At 44.4% G+C, this 18901-nt stretch overlaps 1 protein-coding gene across 2 annotated transcripts in view; it reads left to right on the top strand.

Annotated features, from left to right (window-relative positions):
• Positions 1 to 538: 538 nt before the first annotated feature.
• Positions 539 to 18901, top strand: part of ELOVL2 (ELOVL fatty acid elongase 2) — a 152257-nt gene continuing 133894 nt past the window's right edge. Inside the window, exon 1 of one of the 2 annotated variants that reach the window (XM_089682188.1) lies at positions 539 to 693. In XM_089682188.1, coding sequence (XP_089538314.1) covers positions 691 to 693 — 3 coding nt within the window. In that variant the 5' untranslated portion in view covers positions 539 to 690. The remainder of the gene's footprint in view (positions 694 to 18901) is intronic. The other variant, XM_089682189.1, reaches the window with a different exon arrangement.

Below are 18901 nucleotides of genomic sequence, written 5' to 3'. Positions count from 1 at the left end.
GGTTCACACTGATACAGTGCGGAATTCGCTGTGTTTTCAGTGCGAATTAAGCACCGCATCAGAATCGCACCCTGTTCATGCGAACCGCTGCGGGTGTGTATGTTAAGCTAACAACACCCCGACAGCAGTCTGCAAAACGCGGTGCGATGTGCAGAATCAGATCACATGGGTGTGAATGCCTATGCGATCCAATTCTAGTGCAGACCCAAAAAAGGGTCCTGCATGTTTTTGGTGTGGGTGCGGTGCGGAGCCAGACAAAACGTATGGCTCCAATCGCACCACACACAAATCGCATGTGATTTGCACAGGAATGTGGTGTGGTTCCTGTACGAATCACATGCGATGTACCACACCGCTGTAGTGTGAACCCGGGCTTAAACTAGGTCCGATTAGTTTCAAACTAAGCAGCTTAGTGGAGCTAGAGAGGAGTGCTCAGTGAGAGTCTTCTTGGTCCAAGGCAGGGCACAATAGAAGTGTGTAGCATAGTTGATCAGGCAGGGAGGAGCATGCACATGTGAAGGGATGCAGAGGATGCCTTGCAGCATATAACCCCGGCCTTTTTACCCTGCACAACTAGCTGAGCCATCCTCTAAGCCAGAGCGCTGAGCAGCAGCGCCACTTGTGATACCCTGGACAGCGCTCACCCAATCAGCTCCACATTCTGCCAGCCAAGCTCCAAGTCTCTCCAGCATGGTATGTGCATTGTACAGAAGGGGGACACACATCTGATTCATTCATTCTTTCTACTTACTACTAGTAGCCTACATGCCTTTGATTTGTGTGATGGGAGAGAGTAAACACTGCTAATGACAGGTGCTTAGGAAGCATCAGTACAGCTGTCAAGCATGTATCTTTTTGTTTTTATCTTTTATTTTTCTGTATGCATTTTAGCTTGCACTATATTTGCATGTGAAATACAGTGATTTGAGATATGTTGGATCGGAGGACTTCACTACTTTAAATTGCACCCCCCCCCCTTGATCAAATTAACCAGGGTCTTTCAAACACTAGTGTGACTAGACACATGGTAATGTAGCTTATCCTTCTCCCAGACTGTAAGGTGAGGCATCTGTCTGTATGTGTGATCCATCCAATACTACTCTAATCCCCAGCACTCTTCTGCTGTACCATATTGCACGGCAGTTGTACAAATGCCACCAGCAGATTGGCATCTTGTGCCCAAGGTGATTGTAGATTGAGTGTGTATTTGCAGTGAGCGGTAGTGAATTTATTGATTTAACTGTACTTTGTCATAAATTTAAAATAATGTAACCAATGTACCCCGGTAGGCAAGTCAAGCCATGCATGATGGTCAATATATCTAGCTGTCAATTTCTTGCGCTCAATAGCTTACTGACACATGCCTACGGGATTGGGAAGCATATGATGAAGTGCAGTTAGGTAGATCTCATTAGCCATGTTGGAGCTGTCATCAGTTTACATGGCCATCAATAGGGTTGTGGGAACAGGCAAGACAAGTGATTGTTGTAGGCTGTAGAGTGGTGGAGTGTAAGCCGCGTACTAGATGGGAAAAGGGATGTACAAGGGGAGGAGAGCATGGTGGGCTGAGGAAGGGGGCGGTCTATTCTTTATTTTATTCAGTGAAGTGGGGGCAATCAGAGAATCCAATGGGATGACCTAAAAACACTGCCAAGGAAACCCACAGCTATCCAGATAATACACCTCTTTCACTGGGCTGATTAATGGAGCTGGATTGTAGATTGTTCAGACAACTATTGTCTTATCACATGCTGGGCTGAATTGATGAGAAGATGTCGTGGAGAAATACCTGAACGCTTCTGAAAGCTGAAACGTTGTAAATGTCAAATCAGCCTACACAGATGTTTAGAGCCCAGCAATTATCAGCCTGTGAAATACAACCAGAGTATTTTTTCTTTTATGTTATTGCGTTTATTTTATGTAGTAAAAATATTTTTCATCATTGGACAACTAACAGGCTACAGTACATGCACATGGACACATAAAAGCATATTTCATGCCTAGTGTAAAAAGCTCCGCATTTGGCCGCAGCTGGATAGACGCAGGTGGGGCGTACAGCTTGTCATAGAAGTGAATGGCTGTATGTCCCTGAACTTGTGTAATCGCTGGATGCTTAACTGCGTCGGCATTTACCCACGCGTGTGCGCAAGATGTCATTTCCCCAAATGCGGTAAGCATTGACTTTTACACAGGTACAGGAGCGTACAGTCGTTTACTGTTATGACAGGCTGTACACCCCATCTGTGTCTTTTCAACTGCAGCCAGCCCATTTGACTGTACAATCCAATTGCATAGTGTATGGCAGGGGCGGACTGACAACTCATGGGGCCCCCGGGCACTAGGGGATCATAGGGCCCCTTTGTCCTTGCCCAAACTCAAAAAAGCCTATGAAAAAGGTACCAGGAGCATCTCATAGGGCCCCCTACTGACCCCGGGCAGTGCCCGAGTTTCCAAATGGTCAGTCCGCCCCTGATGTATGGTCAGTTGTACACTGGGTCACCCGTGGAAGAAGTATCAGCATCAGCCAGATTCTTCTTTTGGTTTTTGACTAGAAAAATGACAGCTGGAATTGGCAGATACATAGTTGGTAAGGTCGAAAAAAGACACCAGTTCAATCTGTGTGGGTGTGTTTATATCATTTCCCATATCCCTGTATATTGAGTTCGCTAAGATGCCCATCTAAAGGTTTTTTTTTTGAGACAATTGACACTTGCTGCTGACACCACTGATTGTGGAAGGGAGTTCCACATCCTTATGCAGGCCATAGATGGGTCGTTTATCGGCCGAATTTTCGTCCGACCAAAAAATCGGCCGATATTCACACCATTAGTGGGGCAATGCCGTCGGCCGTTTTTTGCGGATCTTCTCATTTCATTTTATCGGTCATGCTGGAAAATCTATGAAAAACGGCCATTTTTCGTAAGCATTGGTGGCAGCATCCATGGCAGCAACGACCGATTTTTCGTTTATCGTCCGAAAAAAGGAAAGATGAAAGATAAAGCTCACCCTTTTGCCACCGCACATATGTGTTACATGGGCAGCATGAAATTAACAGATCAAAAGGGACTAAATAAAAGAAATTTAAGCAGGCTATAATTACCTTATTGTTTTTGATCAACTAGTGGACTGATTGAAAAAAAGCTGTGGATTCCCCTTTCCACACAATCAAGATGGATGGGGGAATCCTGCCTGCTGTGCTATTGTATTCTAACAGTAAGGAGTCCTCCCCTTTCAGTATACACTGATTGGTAGATTGATTGGCTCCTGTCTAAATTGGCCCTAGTATGTGTGTATTAGGGACTTTAGATTGTATGCTTCTTGAGGGTCAGGGACTGATGTGAATGTACAATATATACACTATATTGGGATTCAGTTGTTCCAATCACCTCCATTGCCACAGGTGTATATAATCAAGCACCTATGCATGCAGACTGCTTCTACAAACATTTGTGAAAGAATTGGTCGCTTTCAGGAGCTCAGTGAATCTAAGCATTGTACCGTGATAGGTTGCCACCTGTGCAATAAGTCTATCTGTGAAATTTCCTTGCTACTAAATATTCCAGTCAACTGTTAGTGGTATTATAACACAGTGGAAGCAACTGAGAACAACAGCAACTCAGCCACAAAGTGGTAGGCTATTTAAATGATAGAGCCGGGTCAGCGCATGCTGAGGCACACAGTGTGCAGAATTTGCCAACTGTCTGCAGACAATAGTTAAAGACCTCCAAACTTTGTGTGGGCTTCAGATTAGCACAACAGTGCGTAGAGAGCTTCTTGGAATGGGTTTCGATGGCCAAGCAGCTGCATCCAAACCTTACATCACCAAATGGAATGCAAAGCGTCAGATGCAGTGGTGTAAAGCACGCCACCACTGGACTCTAGAGAAGTGGAGATGTGTTCTCTGAAGTGACGAATCACGCTTCTCTGTCTGGCAATCCAATGGATGTGTTTAGCTTTGGCAGTTGTCAGGAGAACGGTACTTGCCTGACTGCATTGTGCCAAGTGTAAAGTTTGGTGGAGGGAGATTATGGTGTGGGGTTGTTTTTCAAGAGTTGGGCTTGGCCCCTTTGTTCCAGTGAAGGGAACTCCTAATGCGTCAGCATACCAAGACATTTTGGACAATTTCATACTTCCAACTTTGTGGGAGCAGTTTGGGGACAGCCCCTTCCTGTTCCAACATGACTGCGCACCAGTGCACAAAGCAAGGTCCATAAAGATGTGAAGGAAGTTGACTGGCCTGCACAGAGTCCTGACCTCAACCTGATAGAAAACGTTTGGGATGAATTAGAGGGGAGATTGCGAGCCAGGCCTTTCTTCTCATCCAACATCAGTGCCTGACCTCAAAAATGCGTTTCTGGAAGAATGGTCAAACATTCCCATAGACACACTCATAAACCTTGTGGACAGCCTTCCCAGAAGAGTTGAAGCCATTATAGCTGCAAAGGGTGGGCCAACTCAATATTGAACGACTGGGATGCCATTAAAGTTCACATGCGTGTAAAGACTGGCATCCCAATACTTTTGGCAATATAGTGTATTTGTAAAGCACTGTGTAAATTGATGGCGCTGTATAAGTACCTGTAATTAAAAAAATAAATTAATTAGTACTGCAGCTGATTGCCTGCAAAGCTGTTCCAACACAAATTTCCCAACAAGCCTGTTCATGAGAAGTCAATCATTGTATTGACTTCTCACGAATGAGAACGACCGTAGATGGATCGAAATTTGACTGGTTCCTTCTGAAGCACCAGCTTTATTGTCTACATGCACTTTAAGGGGGAAGGGTCCATCGGTCTGTTTTGGAATTTGTATTCAGCCATCTCAATTTCTGCCTTAGTGTTTATTGTCTACTAGTCAAAAGACTTTTTAGCCTCTCAGAATATCAATGGAAAATGAATACTGGCAATGAGGGGTTAAGCTCAACCTAAGCTGAAAACAGTAAAACGCAGACATTTTTATTCTCTCTTAGAATTAGAAATGTGGAATTTAGACAACCAGGATTTGGACAGTGTTAAGAACTTTGGCAATGGAATATGCTTTTTGTTCATCCCTTATAATAAGACTTTAACTTTGCTTTGTTTATGTTGTCCTGTTTAGTAAATGCATTCATGTTATCCCAGTGTTCCCTGGTACTCAGACACTAACTGAGCATACTGGAACGTTTTTTTTCCCAGCATTACACACATTGCTTCTGATGAGTTCACACTGTGCCATATTTGCATTCATGTATAAGTATGTTTTAGTGCTTAAACCAGGCATGTCCAAAGTCCGGCCCGCGGGCCATTTACGGCCCGGGGGTCGGTTTAATACGGCCCTCCAACAGCCCTCCCTGCTCTGTGTAATGTGGCCCTCCCACGGCCCTCCCTTCTATGGCAGACAGTCTTCTGCTTGAGAGCAGAGGGCAGTGCGCATGCCCGACTGCGGCGCGTTCTCCCTGGTCTGTGTAAATGCGGCTGTCGCACGGCCCTCCCTTCTGTGGCAGACAGTCTTCTGCTTGAGAGCAGTGCGCATGCGTGACTGCGCCGCGCTGGGAGCGACAGAGGATGGTGACGTCAGGGCCGGGCTTCCAGCGTGAAGTGTGTTTCTCTTCCCCTCCCAGCTGCCGAGCAGAGACTTCAGCTCCAGCTACCTTTTTCACCCTTCACATTAGTGCAGGTAAGTTTTTTTTTTTTTTAATTTTTTTTCAATACATTGTGAAAACTCCGCTGTCAGTTGATCTTAATGTTATGAAATGAAAAGTATGTCGTTTGCAATTAACTTGGCATAAAATAATTTATTTGCATTTTATTGTAATGGTTCAAAGAATGTTCGGAAAAATGTTCGGCCCTCCACCATGTTCACTTCATCCAATCTGGCCCTCTTTGAAAAAAGTTTGGACACCCCTGGCTTAAACCGTCCTCATCTAAACTGTCCCCACACCAAATATTCCGATGTACAGTCTTTTTACATTTACCATGTACAGTGCATGCAGAAAGTATTCACAGCGCTTAACTTTTGCCACATTTTGTTATGTTACAGCCTTATTCCAAAATGGATTAAATTCATTTTGTTCCTCAGCATTCTACAAACAATATCCCATAATGGCAACATGAAAAAAGTTTGTTTTGAAATCTTTGCAATTTATTAAAAATAAAAAACCACATGTATATAAGTATTCACAGACTTTGCTCAATACTTTGTTGAAGCATCTTTAGCACCAATTACAGCCTAAAGTCATTTTGAGCATGATGCTACAAGCTTGGCACACATATTTTTGGGCAATTGCTCCCATTCTTCTTTGCAGTACCTCTCAAGCTTCATCAGGTTGGATGGGGAGCATCGGTGCACAGCCATTTTCAGATCTCTCCAGAGATGTTCAAGTCTGGGCTCTGGCTGGGCCACTCCAGGACATTCAAAGAGTTGGCCTTAGCCACTCCTTTGTTATGTGAGCTGTGTGCTTAGGGTCATTGTCCTGTTGAAAAATGAACCATTGTCAAGTCTAAGGTCAGGCACGCTCTGGAACAGGTTTTCATCAAGGATGTCTCTGTACATTGCTGCATTCATCTTTTCTTCGATCCTGACTAGTCTCCCAGTTCCTGCCACTGAAAAATATCCCTACAGCATGATGCTGCCACCATCATTCTTCATTGTAGGGATGGTATTGGCCAGGTGGTGAGTGTTGCCTGGTTTCCTCCAGACATGACGTTTGGCATTCAGGCCAAAGTGTTCAATCTTTGTTTCATCAGACTAGAGAGTTTTTTGTTTCTCATGGTCTGAGAGTCCCTCAGGTGCCTTTTGGCAAACTCCAGGCAGGCTGCCATTTTCCTTTTACTGAGGAGTGGCATCCATCTGGCCACTCTACCATACAGGCCTGATTGGTGGAGTGCTGTAGAGATGGTTATTCTTCTGGAAGGTTCCCCTCTCACCACAGAGAAACGCTGGAGCTCTTTCAGAGTGACCATCGGGTGCTTGGTTACGTCCCTGGCTAAGGCCCTTCTCCCTCAATAGCTCATTTGGACCAGGCAGCTCGCTGAAGGAAGATTCCTGGTGGTTCCAAACTTCTTCCATTTATGATTGATGGAGGCCACTGTGTTCATTGGGACCTTCAATGCTCCAGAAAACTTTCTGTTCCCTTCCCCAGATCTGTGCCTTGATACAATCCTGTCTACAGACAATTCCTTGGACTTCATGGCTTGGTTTGTGCTCTAATATGCACTTTTAACTGTGCGACCTTATATAGACAGGTTTATGCCTTTCCTAATCAAGTCCAATCAACTGAATTTCCCACAGGTGGACTCCAATCAAGTTGTGGAAACATCTCAAGGATGATCAGTGGGAACAGGATGCACCAGAGCTCAATTTTGAGTGTCATGGCAAAGGCTGTGAATACTTGTGTGCATGTGGTTTTATACATTTTTTATATTAACAAATTGCAAAGATTTCAAAATGAACTTCTTTCATGTTGTCATTATGGGGTATTGTTTGTAGAATGTTGAGGAAAAGATTTAATTTAATCCATTTGGAATAAGGCTGTAACATAACAAAATGTGGCAAAAGTTAAGCGCAGTGAATACTTTCTGGATGCACTGTACTTATATGAAAAAGTATCCTGTTCTCTTTGTATTGCTTCCTTTGTGTGAAATCCCTGGTGTGCCTGATTCCCTCCTAAAAGTGACCACACTAGACAGGGGAGCACAGCGTGGTCAGTTTTTTGACTGTACTGGGAACTGAACCTGCTCTCCTCCAATTATCCAACTTCTGCTGATAAGCCCCCCTGCACAACCATTCACTGGTAAGATTAGTGTACTGCCAGTTCTCCTCCCCTAGCTCCTTATGCAGCTGGGAAAAGATGTGATCACTTATATGAAAGAGCAAAAAAGGGTGTTTGCAATTTTTTTATATCTCTACACAAATGTTTTGCCTTTCATTTCTTTTTTAAACTGAATGGGTTGTTTTAAAATGTAAGAGTTTTTATAAACTTTAATATTGGATCCCATTTCTGTATACATGTATAACTGCAGTGCGTACTCCACCCTGACACATTGAGCAAGCGGTGGAGAGGCTATGTAGAAAAAGATCAGAGATTTGCATGGTTTTGGCTTATGAATGTTAATACAAGTTTTTACCTAATGCAGCTCTGGTTCAAACTGGTGTGACTTGTCATGCGATTTGACAGTTTTGAATCGCTTGACAAGTTGCACCTTATTGTCCGCAATGGAACCATTCAAATTGGTGCAACTCCCCATGAGTCACACCAATTTTGAAAGTAGCTTGTGCACTACTTTTTGCGCCTTCAAGTGCGACTTGCAAAGACATCTGTACATAAAGTCGCACAGATGTCTTCTAAGTCGCACTGACATACGACTTTGAAATTGTGTGACTTCAAGTGAAGTCGCACAATTTCAAAGTCGGATCCGGTGTGAACTGGGGCTCAGGCCTCATTCACACACCAAAAACGTGCTGTGGTTCTACTACGATCCTAAAATGCTTTGCACAAATGACAAATTGCAACATGCCTGTTATGGTGCCATTCAATTTTCAATCAATCGCAGCGATTCTGCCTGAGATCGCAAATGCTCAATTGTGAACGGGGCCTTATGCAGGCCATAGACGTCCGCACGAAAAATCGGCCGATATTCACGCCGTTAGTGGTGCCAGCCCGTCGGCCGTTTTTCGCAGATCTTCTCGTTTATTTTTATCGTTCATGCTGGATTGGTGGCAGCATCGGCAACGACCGATTTTTCGTTTATCGGCCCGCCTATGGCCAGGCTTAGGGTCCATGCACACTAGGTGGCTGAAAAAATGCCAGAACCTCTGGCATGCATAAGAGACACTCATAGTGGCTCGTGTTGCACAATGTTCGTTTTATGGGCATTTGCTTTTATAAGCGTTTTTTTTTTCCAAAACATTTCCCTTGGCTTATTTTTTCAGCATAATCAATGTACACTTGAGAATGCCGAATGCTCCTAAATGTTGCGTTTAGGTGCATTTATGCACGTCAAGCATTTTTTCTGCCTGAAAACACTCCTCTGCAAATATACCCAAATGTGCATAGACAGGTAGGCTAACAGAGTTGCCTATACAGGTTGAAAAAAACGCCAAAAGCCTGTATGTTCAGCATCTTTTATGGCCAGTGTGCATGAGGCATTAATTGATAAAATATACAGTATCTCTCTGAAGCCTAGTTCCATTATGTCAGAATGGTTGTAGAGATGTATTGATATGAGCAAAGTATCATAGGACTCTTCTTGTCAGCCGTTCACAGGAGCCAATGGTAGAGAATGCCTAGGTTCAGAGCCAACACCTTCATACAGGAATGAGATAATGATCATTATTATCAGTCCTGTGTAAACAATCATTCAGGAAACTGTTATAGAAAAGAAAAAAGGCAATAGTTAAATAACTTCACCCCTCAGGAGACTCCATTGGTTTGTGTATGTAGAGTAACTAGGCAATGCTACCGCCCAGCACACGCGCTGTATAGTAAACTCCCAGGTATTTCAGGTTGGATCAGTTTTATTGTTACCTTTTCTGTGCCGTTATGTGCTCCTTCCATAAATAAGTTTGCATCCTAGCCGATAATTAAAATAATATGTAAAAAAGCTGCAGGCTTAGAGCTAAACTACAAATGTATATGTAAGACATAAATAATGCAGCTATGTACTAATTGATACATTATGGGATGTATTTTTTTTAGATGCAAACAGTGAAAGTATCTAGGTATTGAGATGGGTATCAGCCAATTCCTGTGCGTGTACAGCAAAGCTCAGACTGAGAGAGGGAGAAGCAGCACAAGGAGCCAGCCAGTTGTCTTGTAGTGCTTATGTGCCAAAAAGGAGCATACTGACAGAAGAGAGAGCTGACTCGGAAAGATGAGCTAAGCAGTCTGCTGCTCATTTTATTATCCTGTTAGAGGCTGGGTGAAGGACAAAACTTGTAAGTCAGGGGTAGGCAACCTTTCGGAGATTGAGGCCTACCTGGACACCATGGAGTAAATCAAAGATGCCCTGGGGGGGGGGTTTACTAGGTGGAGGCCTTAAAAAACATCACCCCCCCAGGGGTGGACTGACAACTCATGGGGCCCCCGGGCAATAAGGGATCATGGGGCCCCTGTGTCCTCACCCACACTCAAACCACACCCAAAAAAGCCTATGAAAGGTACCAGGGGTGTGACGATCACGGCGTCAGACCCCTGCCCTTCTCACCAAACTTGTGACCGAAGGACTAGCTAATTTAAAACCACGATGTCACGTGCGTAACAATGCCACGCCCAGCTGCACCCTGCACAATGATTTTCCAGCTCACTGGGCCACAAATCGATGTACCGGCAGCCTGAGCGTGATTGTTACTGGGTCAGGTTAATTACGCAATTAACCCTTCACACTGCCACCACCTCCTTCTTGTACAGAGAAAGAGGAAACTCGGCAATATCAGCACTAACACTAGGATGATTGGATAATCGTCTGTATACCATTGTCACCGCAGACAGGTTATACAGAGGGTTAAACACACAGTAGTGCTCTTCAGTGGCAGGAATTCGTAAGTTGCATTAAAGAGCTTTTGAAACGGTTCAACACTTTCAGAATGAAAGATTTATTACTTAAAGGTCAAAAGGGTGCAATAAAAATATTTACAGAAAAAAGATGTAACATATATAAATATACAGAGAACAACAGCACAGCAAAGAGATAACAGAAAGAAGTTTAGGTAGATAAGTACTTGCCAAAAAGCCTTGGGTTAAGCAGCTTCATGTCTCATGAGCCAAAAATTATTTCTTGTCTCTACTGCTAGTTTCAATGTTAGAAGCAGGAGACTCTTCTCTCACACACCAAGCATGACAACCTTTTTCTAGCAAATCCCAGCAGGGTGTCTCTTTGGAGTAGTAACCAATGGTCTCCTTTTGGGGAGGGGTGTTGGGTGGAGACCTAAGTTACAACCAGAATCTCTCTTAGCTTATATTTTGGCTCATAACTTTTCCTAGGTACATTTGCCGGCCTGGACAATAGTATATTAATACTCAGCCACATCTGCGGAATAGTTAGAGATGAAACATGAAATATGCACTTGAATGGTTCAGGAGATATGCTTTCCTGCCTTTCTATGTATGCCAGTTAAGGGGTGTAACCTATCAGGAGAATGGTCCCAAATTGAGCCTTCCAAATATAGGCTCCATGTTTAGGTAATTATGTCCTACGTCAAGATATCAACTTATATGAAAAGTGAGTTTTTTAAAAGTAAGTCTGTCTTTACAACCCCTTGGAAGGTCTTTTGAAGTTCAGTGAGGGACTCGGTTTATACTGTTACGATATGCCAGATTGCACAGTTTCTTAGACAGCTAGGCACCCAGCTTGTGAGGTTTTATAGCTCTGAGCTCCCTGCTGTGCTTTGGCCGCCTGTGACCCTTCTCATCACTCAGGCCACATGTCACCCCACAGCGAGGGAGGGGGATGAGAGATCTACAAGATGAAGGGGGTAGCCTGCGTTGGGTGTGAGAAATGGTATAACATAGGAAATTCTTAACAAAATGGAGGGCCGCGTCCATCTCTGTGTGCACAATTGCTACAAGGGGCATCTCATGGGGCCCCCTACTGACCCCGGGCCCTCAGGCAGTGCCCGAGTTCCCAAATAGTCAGTCCGCCTCTGCCCCCCATAGTAGTGTCCTCTGTCCCCCTTTACATCACTCCCCACTGTACTGACCTGTACCCACAAATGCAGTGTCCTCTGCCCCCTTTTCACCACCCCCCTCACCCACTGTAGTGTCCTCTGCCCCACAATGCTGTGTTCTTCACCCCCCACAGTAGTGTCCTGTAACACCCCCAAAGCAGTGTCTTGTACCCCCCAAAGCAGTGTTCTCTGCCCCCCCTTCACACCACATCCTTCCTGCTGTCATATCCTCTGCTCTCTTCCCCCCAGTAGTGTCCAGTTCTCTGCCCCCCTACAAAGTGTTCTCTGCCTCCCCATCCCCCAAAGCAGTGTCCCCTGTCCTTTTCTCATCAAAATCCCCCCACTGTAGTTTACTCTGTCCCCCCCTCCCACGGTGTCTCCTAAGCCCCCATCCCACAGGGTCTCCTGTGTCCCCCCCTCCCACGGTGTCTCCTAAGCGCCCCTCCAACAGAGTCTCCTGTCTCCCCCCCACCACAGTGTCTCCTAAGCAGGGCCGGGACAATGGGGAGGGCGGAGGGGGCCGAAGCCCTGGGCGGCACATTTACTGGAGGAAGGGGGCACACTGTAGATGAAATGCCGGCAATAGCTGCACCTGCACTCAGAGCCAGAGCTGGAAGTGAATGCTGTGCTGAGTGTGCTCCTGCACAGCACAAGCCTAGGACCATCCTCCTTACGTCCTTGTGAGGTGGAGTCATCTCCACCCAATAGGAGCTTCCTAGTCCCATCCCGGTGATGTCATTGAGAGGACAGGATGAGAGAGGAGAGTGTGGTGCTGCCGCCGGCGCTGCAAGTGAGAGGCCAGAGGAACCTTGTGAAGTAAGCAGATCTGAAAGATGAATTTGCTCTTTTGTGGGGGGTGAAGGAGTTAATTAATTAACCAATAGTATTAGTAATATGAAGCACAAAGGAGCTAACTGCCTGCCATTGGTCACTAATGCGTCATTACAGTACATTAACCCCCTTCATGCTGAATATTACAGATATCATTGGTAAGTAACCACTCGCTGACCTGCCGCCGTACATTTACTGCAACCAGCAGCAGCTACAGTCACGATGTTCCCGTATGTCACTGCCTGTTTCAGGGTTTCGGGCACGTGCCAATGCCCCCACCCACCTTCTTCCAAGTGGTTGTGCACAGCGGGAGCCTGTCAGCAGATCCAATGATTCATGGCTGGGACATGCTGATCCGCTGTGTCCAATTCTCTTGTTTTCAAATGACACTGACTCTTTCATTACACCTGCCGGGGGGGGGGGAGGGGCGCAGTTTGTTATCTTTGCCCAGGGCACTGGATGGCCTTGTCCTGGCACTGCTCCTAAGCCCCCTCCCACAGAGTCTCCTGTGTCTCCCCTCCCCACAGAGTCTCCTGTGTCCCCCCTCCCCACAGAGTCTCCTGTGTCCCCCCCCCTCCCCACAGAGTCTCCTGTGTCCCCCCCCTCCCCACAGAGTCTCCTGTGTCCCCCCCCCTCCCCACAGAGTCTCCTGTGTCCCCCCCCTCCCCACAGAGTCTCCTGTGTCCCCCCCCTCCCCACAGTGTCTCCTAAGTCCCCCCTCTCACAGAATGCAAGTGTTCAATCCAAACGCACACATTCCTGCGTTAAAAATGGCTGTGTGTATAATTGGGTGCTGCAGCGACCGTCGGCTGGAACTGAACAGAATCAGTGAGGGAGAATGTCACCAGCACACCAAGGATCATCAATATGGGACCAAAAGTTTTATTGAACGATCATAGTTACAGCAAGGCAACGTTTCGGAGTCTCGCAGGACTCCATCAGGCATGTGACAAATTGTGACAGAAACTGGGAGAACTATTTAAGAAAACCATCCACCAATCAGAGTGAAGTGAAATGAGTCTGGCCCCGCCCTATGATGTCATGTTCCCTCCGAAAATGCATTCAAATCAATGTAAACAGAAACACTGAAAAAATAAATAAACCATAAAACAATAATCAGATGTGTATAAACTGCATTCCCAGGAATATAAACATTGTGGTCACATGTGTATCATAGTACTCCCCGGATTGTAATAGTGTCAGCTGAAAGCAGCATACATGTCTCTGACAGAAGATAAAGACTGTTGCCTAGAGATACACATACAGAGGTCCTATTAGTGCAGCAGCCGACAGTTAAAAAACGCTACGCAAACGCCGGACCAACGCTTGCCAAACGCTATAGGGGCGTTTGACAAGCGTTGGTAAAACAGTCAAGTGTGAACGAGCCCTAAGTGTTGCTTTACTTGCACAGAGAAAATTCAAATCTTCTACCCTGCCAGATAGGGCTGTGCTGTGTAGCATAGCAGTATGAACTGGATGGTATAAATACAAAACCTTCTGTTCTATGCTGCAGTAAAGTGCCACTTACAAGTCTTGTACTTCCTGTGACTGAACAGTGAAAAGAGAAGCAGCGGACTGATACGTGAAAAAACTATTAAAATGTGACAGGGTGCTGCGCTACTAAGTGAAAAAATTAATGACATAAACTGAATATATATATGTCCCTCATCCAGGTGTGAACATAACATATCATATAAATGCATAAATGGTGCAAATAATGCCAAGTGACAGTTTCGGCCGCAGAAAAACGGCTATGAAGTGCTAGTGACACAGGTCAATATATCAATGGCTTATGTATAAAAAAGTGACGCAGTCCCAAATGATCAATCAAAAACAATTGATGAGTGGCTCAATCGAAAAATATATTTAAAAAAAAAAAAAATATATATATATATAAAATATGACAGTCCCAAAAATTCAGAAAAAAACGCAGTGAATGTTCAGTGCATGCTGTGACACATCCAGTGCTGCAAACATATACGAACAAATCCTCCACCGGCTAGCGCGTGAGCTCACCTTCAAAATTCAACCCACAAGGAGTCACAAAGCATAGAAAGCCTCAAACAATGATTTCCAAGAAATTGATCCTCGATACAATCAGAAAGCAAAAGGTCATCTCCAATGGCGCCGACAAACACTCACAAGCATGCTCCAGTAATGTCCGCAGACCTCTGTCATCCCCAATGCCTCACATAGAAGATACAAGCAAGAAGACTCCCATAGTGCAATATGTCACAAACTTTATTTTAAATAACATCTAAAAATTACTACTCACATTTCAAATAGGTCCGCAGACCAAAACAGGCAAAATTCTTGCAGGGAAGGTGTATGGGTTTGAGAGTACCAAGATAGCAGCTGCCGTCCGTACCGGATATGACATCACCACGCTTCCATTCTACGCGTTACGTCACGGGTCACGTGACTTCCTCAGGGTTCCAGGGGTCACTTGGGGTAGGAAGGTAGTGCAGGAGGATCATCTCTATACTATAGCGGACTGATAAGATCATCCTTGTGTCACTCTGCTCTCTTCTATCTGAATATTCTGTGCACTGCAGCACAACTGATTGGATCCTTGTGCTGCTTTCCCCTCCCTCAGTCTGAGCTCTGCTGTACAGTGACTGAAAATGGCTGATACCAAGTCAAATGCAGGTACTTGTACTACATTTAAAATACATTTAATGTTGCATTACCGAATAAGGAGCATAAGCATTAATTTGTGTCTTTTTTTTATAGCCTCTTGGAGTTTAGCTATAATGGGAGGGGGTCCAAACAAATGTGAGGAAAGTGCCATTTATCCATAGTGTGTATGATATATTCAATTAGTATTTTTTACAAATTCCTCCTGGCAATGATGCAACTTTTTTTGCCATGACGTCTTTTTTTTTTTATAATAGCCCAGGAGGGAGCTTAGTCTCTGAGACCTTGCCTCGTCTAGAGTTGTGAGCTCATAGCTGCTAACAGATTGAATGTACTTGTACCTAAGCAGGATTTATTATTAGATTACATTGTTATTGTTGTTAAATACAGAAAATGCAGTGCACTGTGTTACGTGGGCATGGGCCCTGATAGTGCCATTATCATTGCTGTCTGGTTGAAGCATAATTAATCCACATTATTTTATTCCCCATTCTTCCCTAAGTAAAATATGTAGAGGGGCATTGCATTTCTTTAGATTGCAATGCGATAGTGAGTTATTGGCAGATAGACCGCACAGCACCAAGTTCACCTGATGAATCTGCTGATGCCATCACAACCCTTGTAATGGGTAACTCTTGTAAATAAAGCTGCTTCTGTTTAGTTTCCTTGGTCACCTCTCCTATCCAAGCCGTTGGTTGGTCAATGAAGGATCAGCATGTGGGGAGGTGCAGTGCGGTGCGGGCAGTAAACACACACAATCCGGTTACAGTAAACCTGGAACTTTGAACAGAATGTCAACATTACAAACACCCTAGCAGGAGAGCACCTTTAGGGATATAACTCCCAGTTCAATGCAGTCAGATGTGGCTGAGGAGAGATGCCGACAGTGTCTGTTTCAGAGGGTGAAGTGTGGCCTGGCTGGGTCAGTCCCAAGAGGGGAGGCACTTTTCCAAGACAGCTAGCCCATAGCCTGTCCCTCCACGTCAGGAACCTTTCCCTATCTCTAATTACTTTTTCTAGCAAGCGGGGTCTCTCCTAACACTAGTCACTCCCAAAACCCGGGGCAGGGTCTTAAATAGACCCTATTGACCCAAGATGGATGCTGAGGGTCACATGGCTGCTGTGTAGCCAACTGGATTGCTCCTCCTATTAACCCAGGAAGCCATAGAAAAAAACAGGTTTCCCTAGGACAAGGTGTCAAACTGGCAGCCCTTCAGCTGTTGCCAAAGTCCCATGAGGCATTGCAAGATTGACAGTTGCAAGCATGACTCCCAAAGGCAGAGGCATGATGGGACTTGTAGTTTCATAACAGCTGGAGGGCCACCAGTTTGACACCCCTGCCCTAGGACTTCCTCTCCAGTCTGTGGTACCATTCAGTATGAGCGCCACCTACAGTGAAGAAAACAGACTGCACTTTCCTACAGGCAGCACACTGATAAAATCATCCTTGTGGTCTTCTCTCTAGTAAGCATGTTTAGTGTTAGGCTAGCAAGCACTGTGCAAAATGATTGGCTCAGAGTGCTGTCACTCCCTCTCTCAGAGTTAGCCCTGCTGTGCTAAAAAATATAGAAATTGGTTTGTAGGATTTATGATTTAGATGCTAGGCGTATATAAAATGCATCTTATGACTTATTAATGTATAATGCTTTCTAATGCAGCAAGCGTATGTCCTTGCAAAGGACTGCGTTTGCCCGCATAAGATTTAAAGGTGTTCCATGCATCCGCATACAGGCAGTCTCATTTATTTCTATTGGGACACAGCGGCTACTCCCAATATGACATCTGGGTGAGTGTACCTGAATGCAGATAGTGTGAGTTTGGGGACCACCCAGATGTCAAATTGGGAGCAGCGGCTGTGTCTGTACAGTCTCTGTGTCCCAACAGACGTGAATGGGACTGCATGTATGTGGATGCATGGAACACTAGTGCATCTTGTGCGGGCAAACATGACTGTTCGAACGGATGTATACTTATGTATGCTCGTGTGAATGTGGTCAGACTGGGAACATAATTCCAAGGTGGGTGAGCAGAGCGAGGAACTAGACTCCACTTACAGCTAATGTATCACTTTTTAATGACCCTCTAATACTTTTTTACTTTCTATATTACTCTTATAAATTGTGTTTATACGGTATCTGCCTGGAATTCAGTTTTAAGGGCTCATGTACACGGGGCGTTTGGAAAATCTTTTGAATGATGGAAAATGTAGATTAAAAAACGTCAGTTTAGCCACGTTTGCATAACACGTTTATGCGCGTTTATGGGCATTTGCATTTAAAAGCTTTTTTAAAAGATAACCTCAGGAGACCCTCCAAAATGCCCAGAATGCACTGAAAAACAGTAAAAAATTAACTATTTCAGACATTTTGAGAGGAATAGAGAGAGCAAAAGCAGAGAGCGCAGTATGTGTTGAGATGACCTGTCTTTTCTGGTTGTATTCACTATGGATCCCATCATGAGCATAATGCGGCACGTTCTACCATTTTTTCTTCACGCAAAACCTGGAACTGACTGCAATGGTGTACCGGGTCCATTTGATTACATGGAAAACACTTTGTATGCATTTCTGATGATGAAAAAAGGCTCTGGACATGGAACAGTTAAAAAACGCTTCTAAACACAAATGCTTATAAACGCAGATAACCGCATTTGGCATTTGAAATGCCGGTAAAATCTACTCATGAACGCAAGTTTGGTACGTTCAGAAAAATGACTGTAAACTCAACTGTCTGTAAATGACTGTAGACAACATATTGTATATGGACACATAGGAAAACATTAGGGAGAGTTCTGGGGCTGCTGAAAAAAATGCTGAAAAGATCCTGAACGTCAGTTTAGCAGCTGCTGTGTACATGAGCCCTAAAACATATTCTAATAACTTAGCTGTAGGCACAAAAATAGCACATAGAACGTTTGAAGAAGTTTTTATACATGAAACCCATTTTGTATAAACTTCTACCTTTAGGGCTCATGTACACAGCAGCTGATAAACTCACGTTTTAGGAGCTGTTCAGTGTTTTTTTTTCAGCAGCCCCTGAACTCTCCCTAATGTTTTCCTATGTGTCCATGTACACATAGTCATTTACAGGCAGTTGAGTTTACATTTGTTTTTTTTGAATGAAACGCTGATAAAATCTACTCCTGAACGCAAGTTTTCTGCAAACGCCAAACGCTTGTAACCACATTTCTAAGCATTTGCGGTTGAATTTTTTTTTTTTTAACTCTTCCATTTCCAGTTGCTGTCCAGATCTTTTTTTCATCATGAAAAATGCATGCAAAGCATTTTCCCAGTACTCAAATGGACCTGGTACACCAAACTTTGAGGTTTTGCATGAAAGAAAATATGTTAGACACTGCTGCAATAATTTCTGCACAGAAATGATCTGGAACACATCCAAACACCACAATAACAAAAAAAACACCTAATCTCAACAAATACTGCTCTCTCTGCTTCTGCTCTCTCTATTTCTCTCAAAATGTCTGAAATAGTTAATTTTTTACTGTTTTTCAGTGCATTCTGGGCATTTTGTAAGGTCTCCTGAGGTTATCTTTAAAAAACGCTTCTAAATGCAATTGCTCATAAACGCGCATAAACATGGTATGCAAACGCAGCTAAACAGACGTTTTTTAACCTACGTTTTCCAAATCAGTTTCCATCATTCAGAAGTGTCCCGTGTACATGGGGCCTTAGTGTTCATTTGAGCTGTGTTACTTAGAGGCAGGCCATTGATTACTGTGTTGAGAAGCAGTGTTGCGGAAAAGACATCATCCTCTAGACTGCATCAGGACA

Source organism: Staurois parvus, unplaced genomic scaffold, assembly GCF_062004578.1.
Source record: "Staurois parvus isolate SC_StPar_1 unplaced genomic scaffold, SC_StPar_1.0 ptg000287l, whole genome shotgun sequence".
Taxonomy (NCBI): domain Eukaryota; kingdom Metazoa; phylum Chordata; class Amphibia; order Anura; family Ranidae; genus Staurois; species Staurois parvus.
The sequence above is the reverse complement of the archived record's forward strand: the minus strand, read 5'-3'. Positions and strand labels throughout refer to the sequence as shown.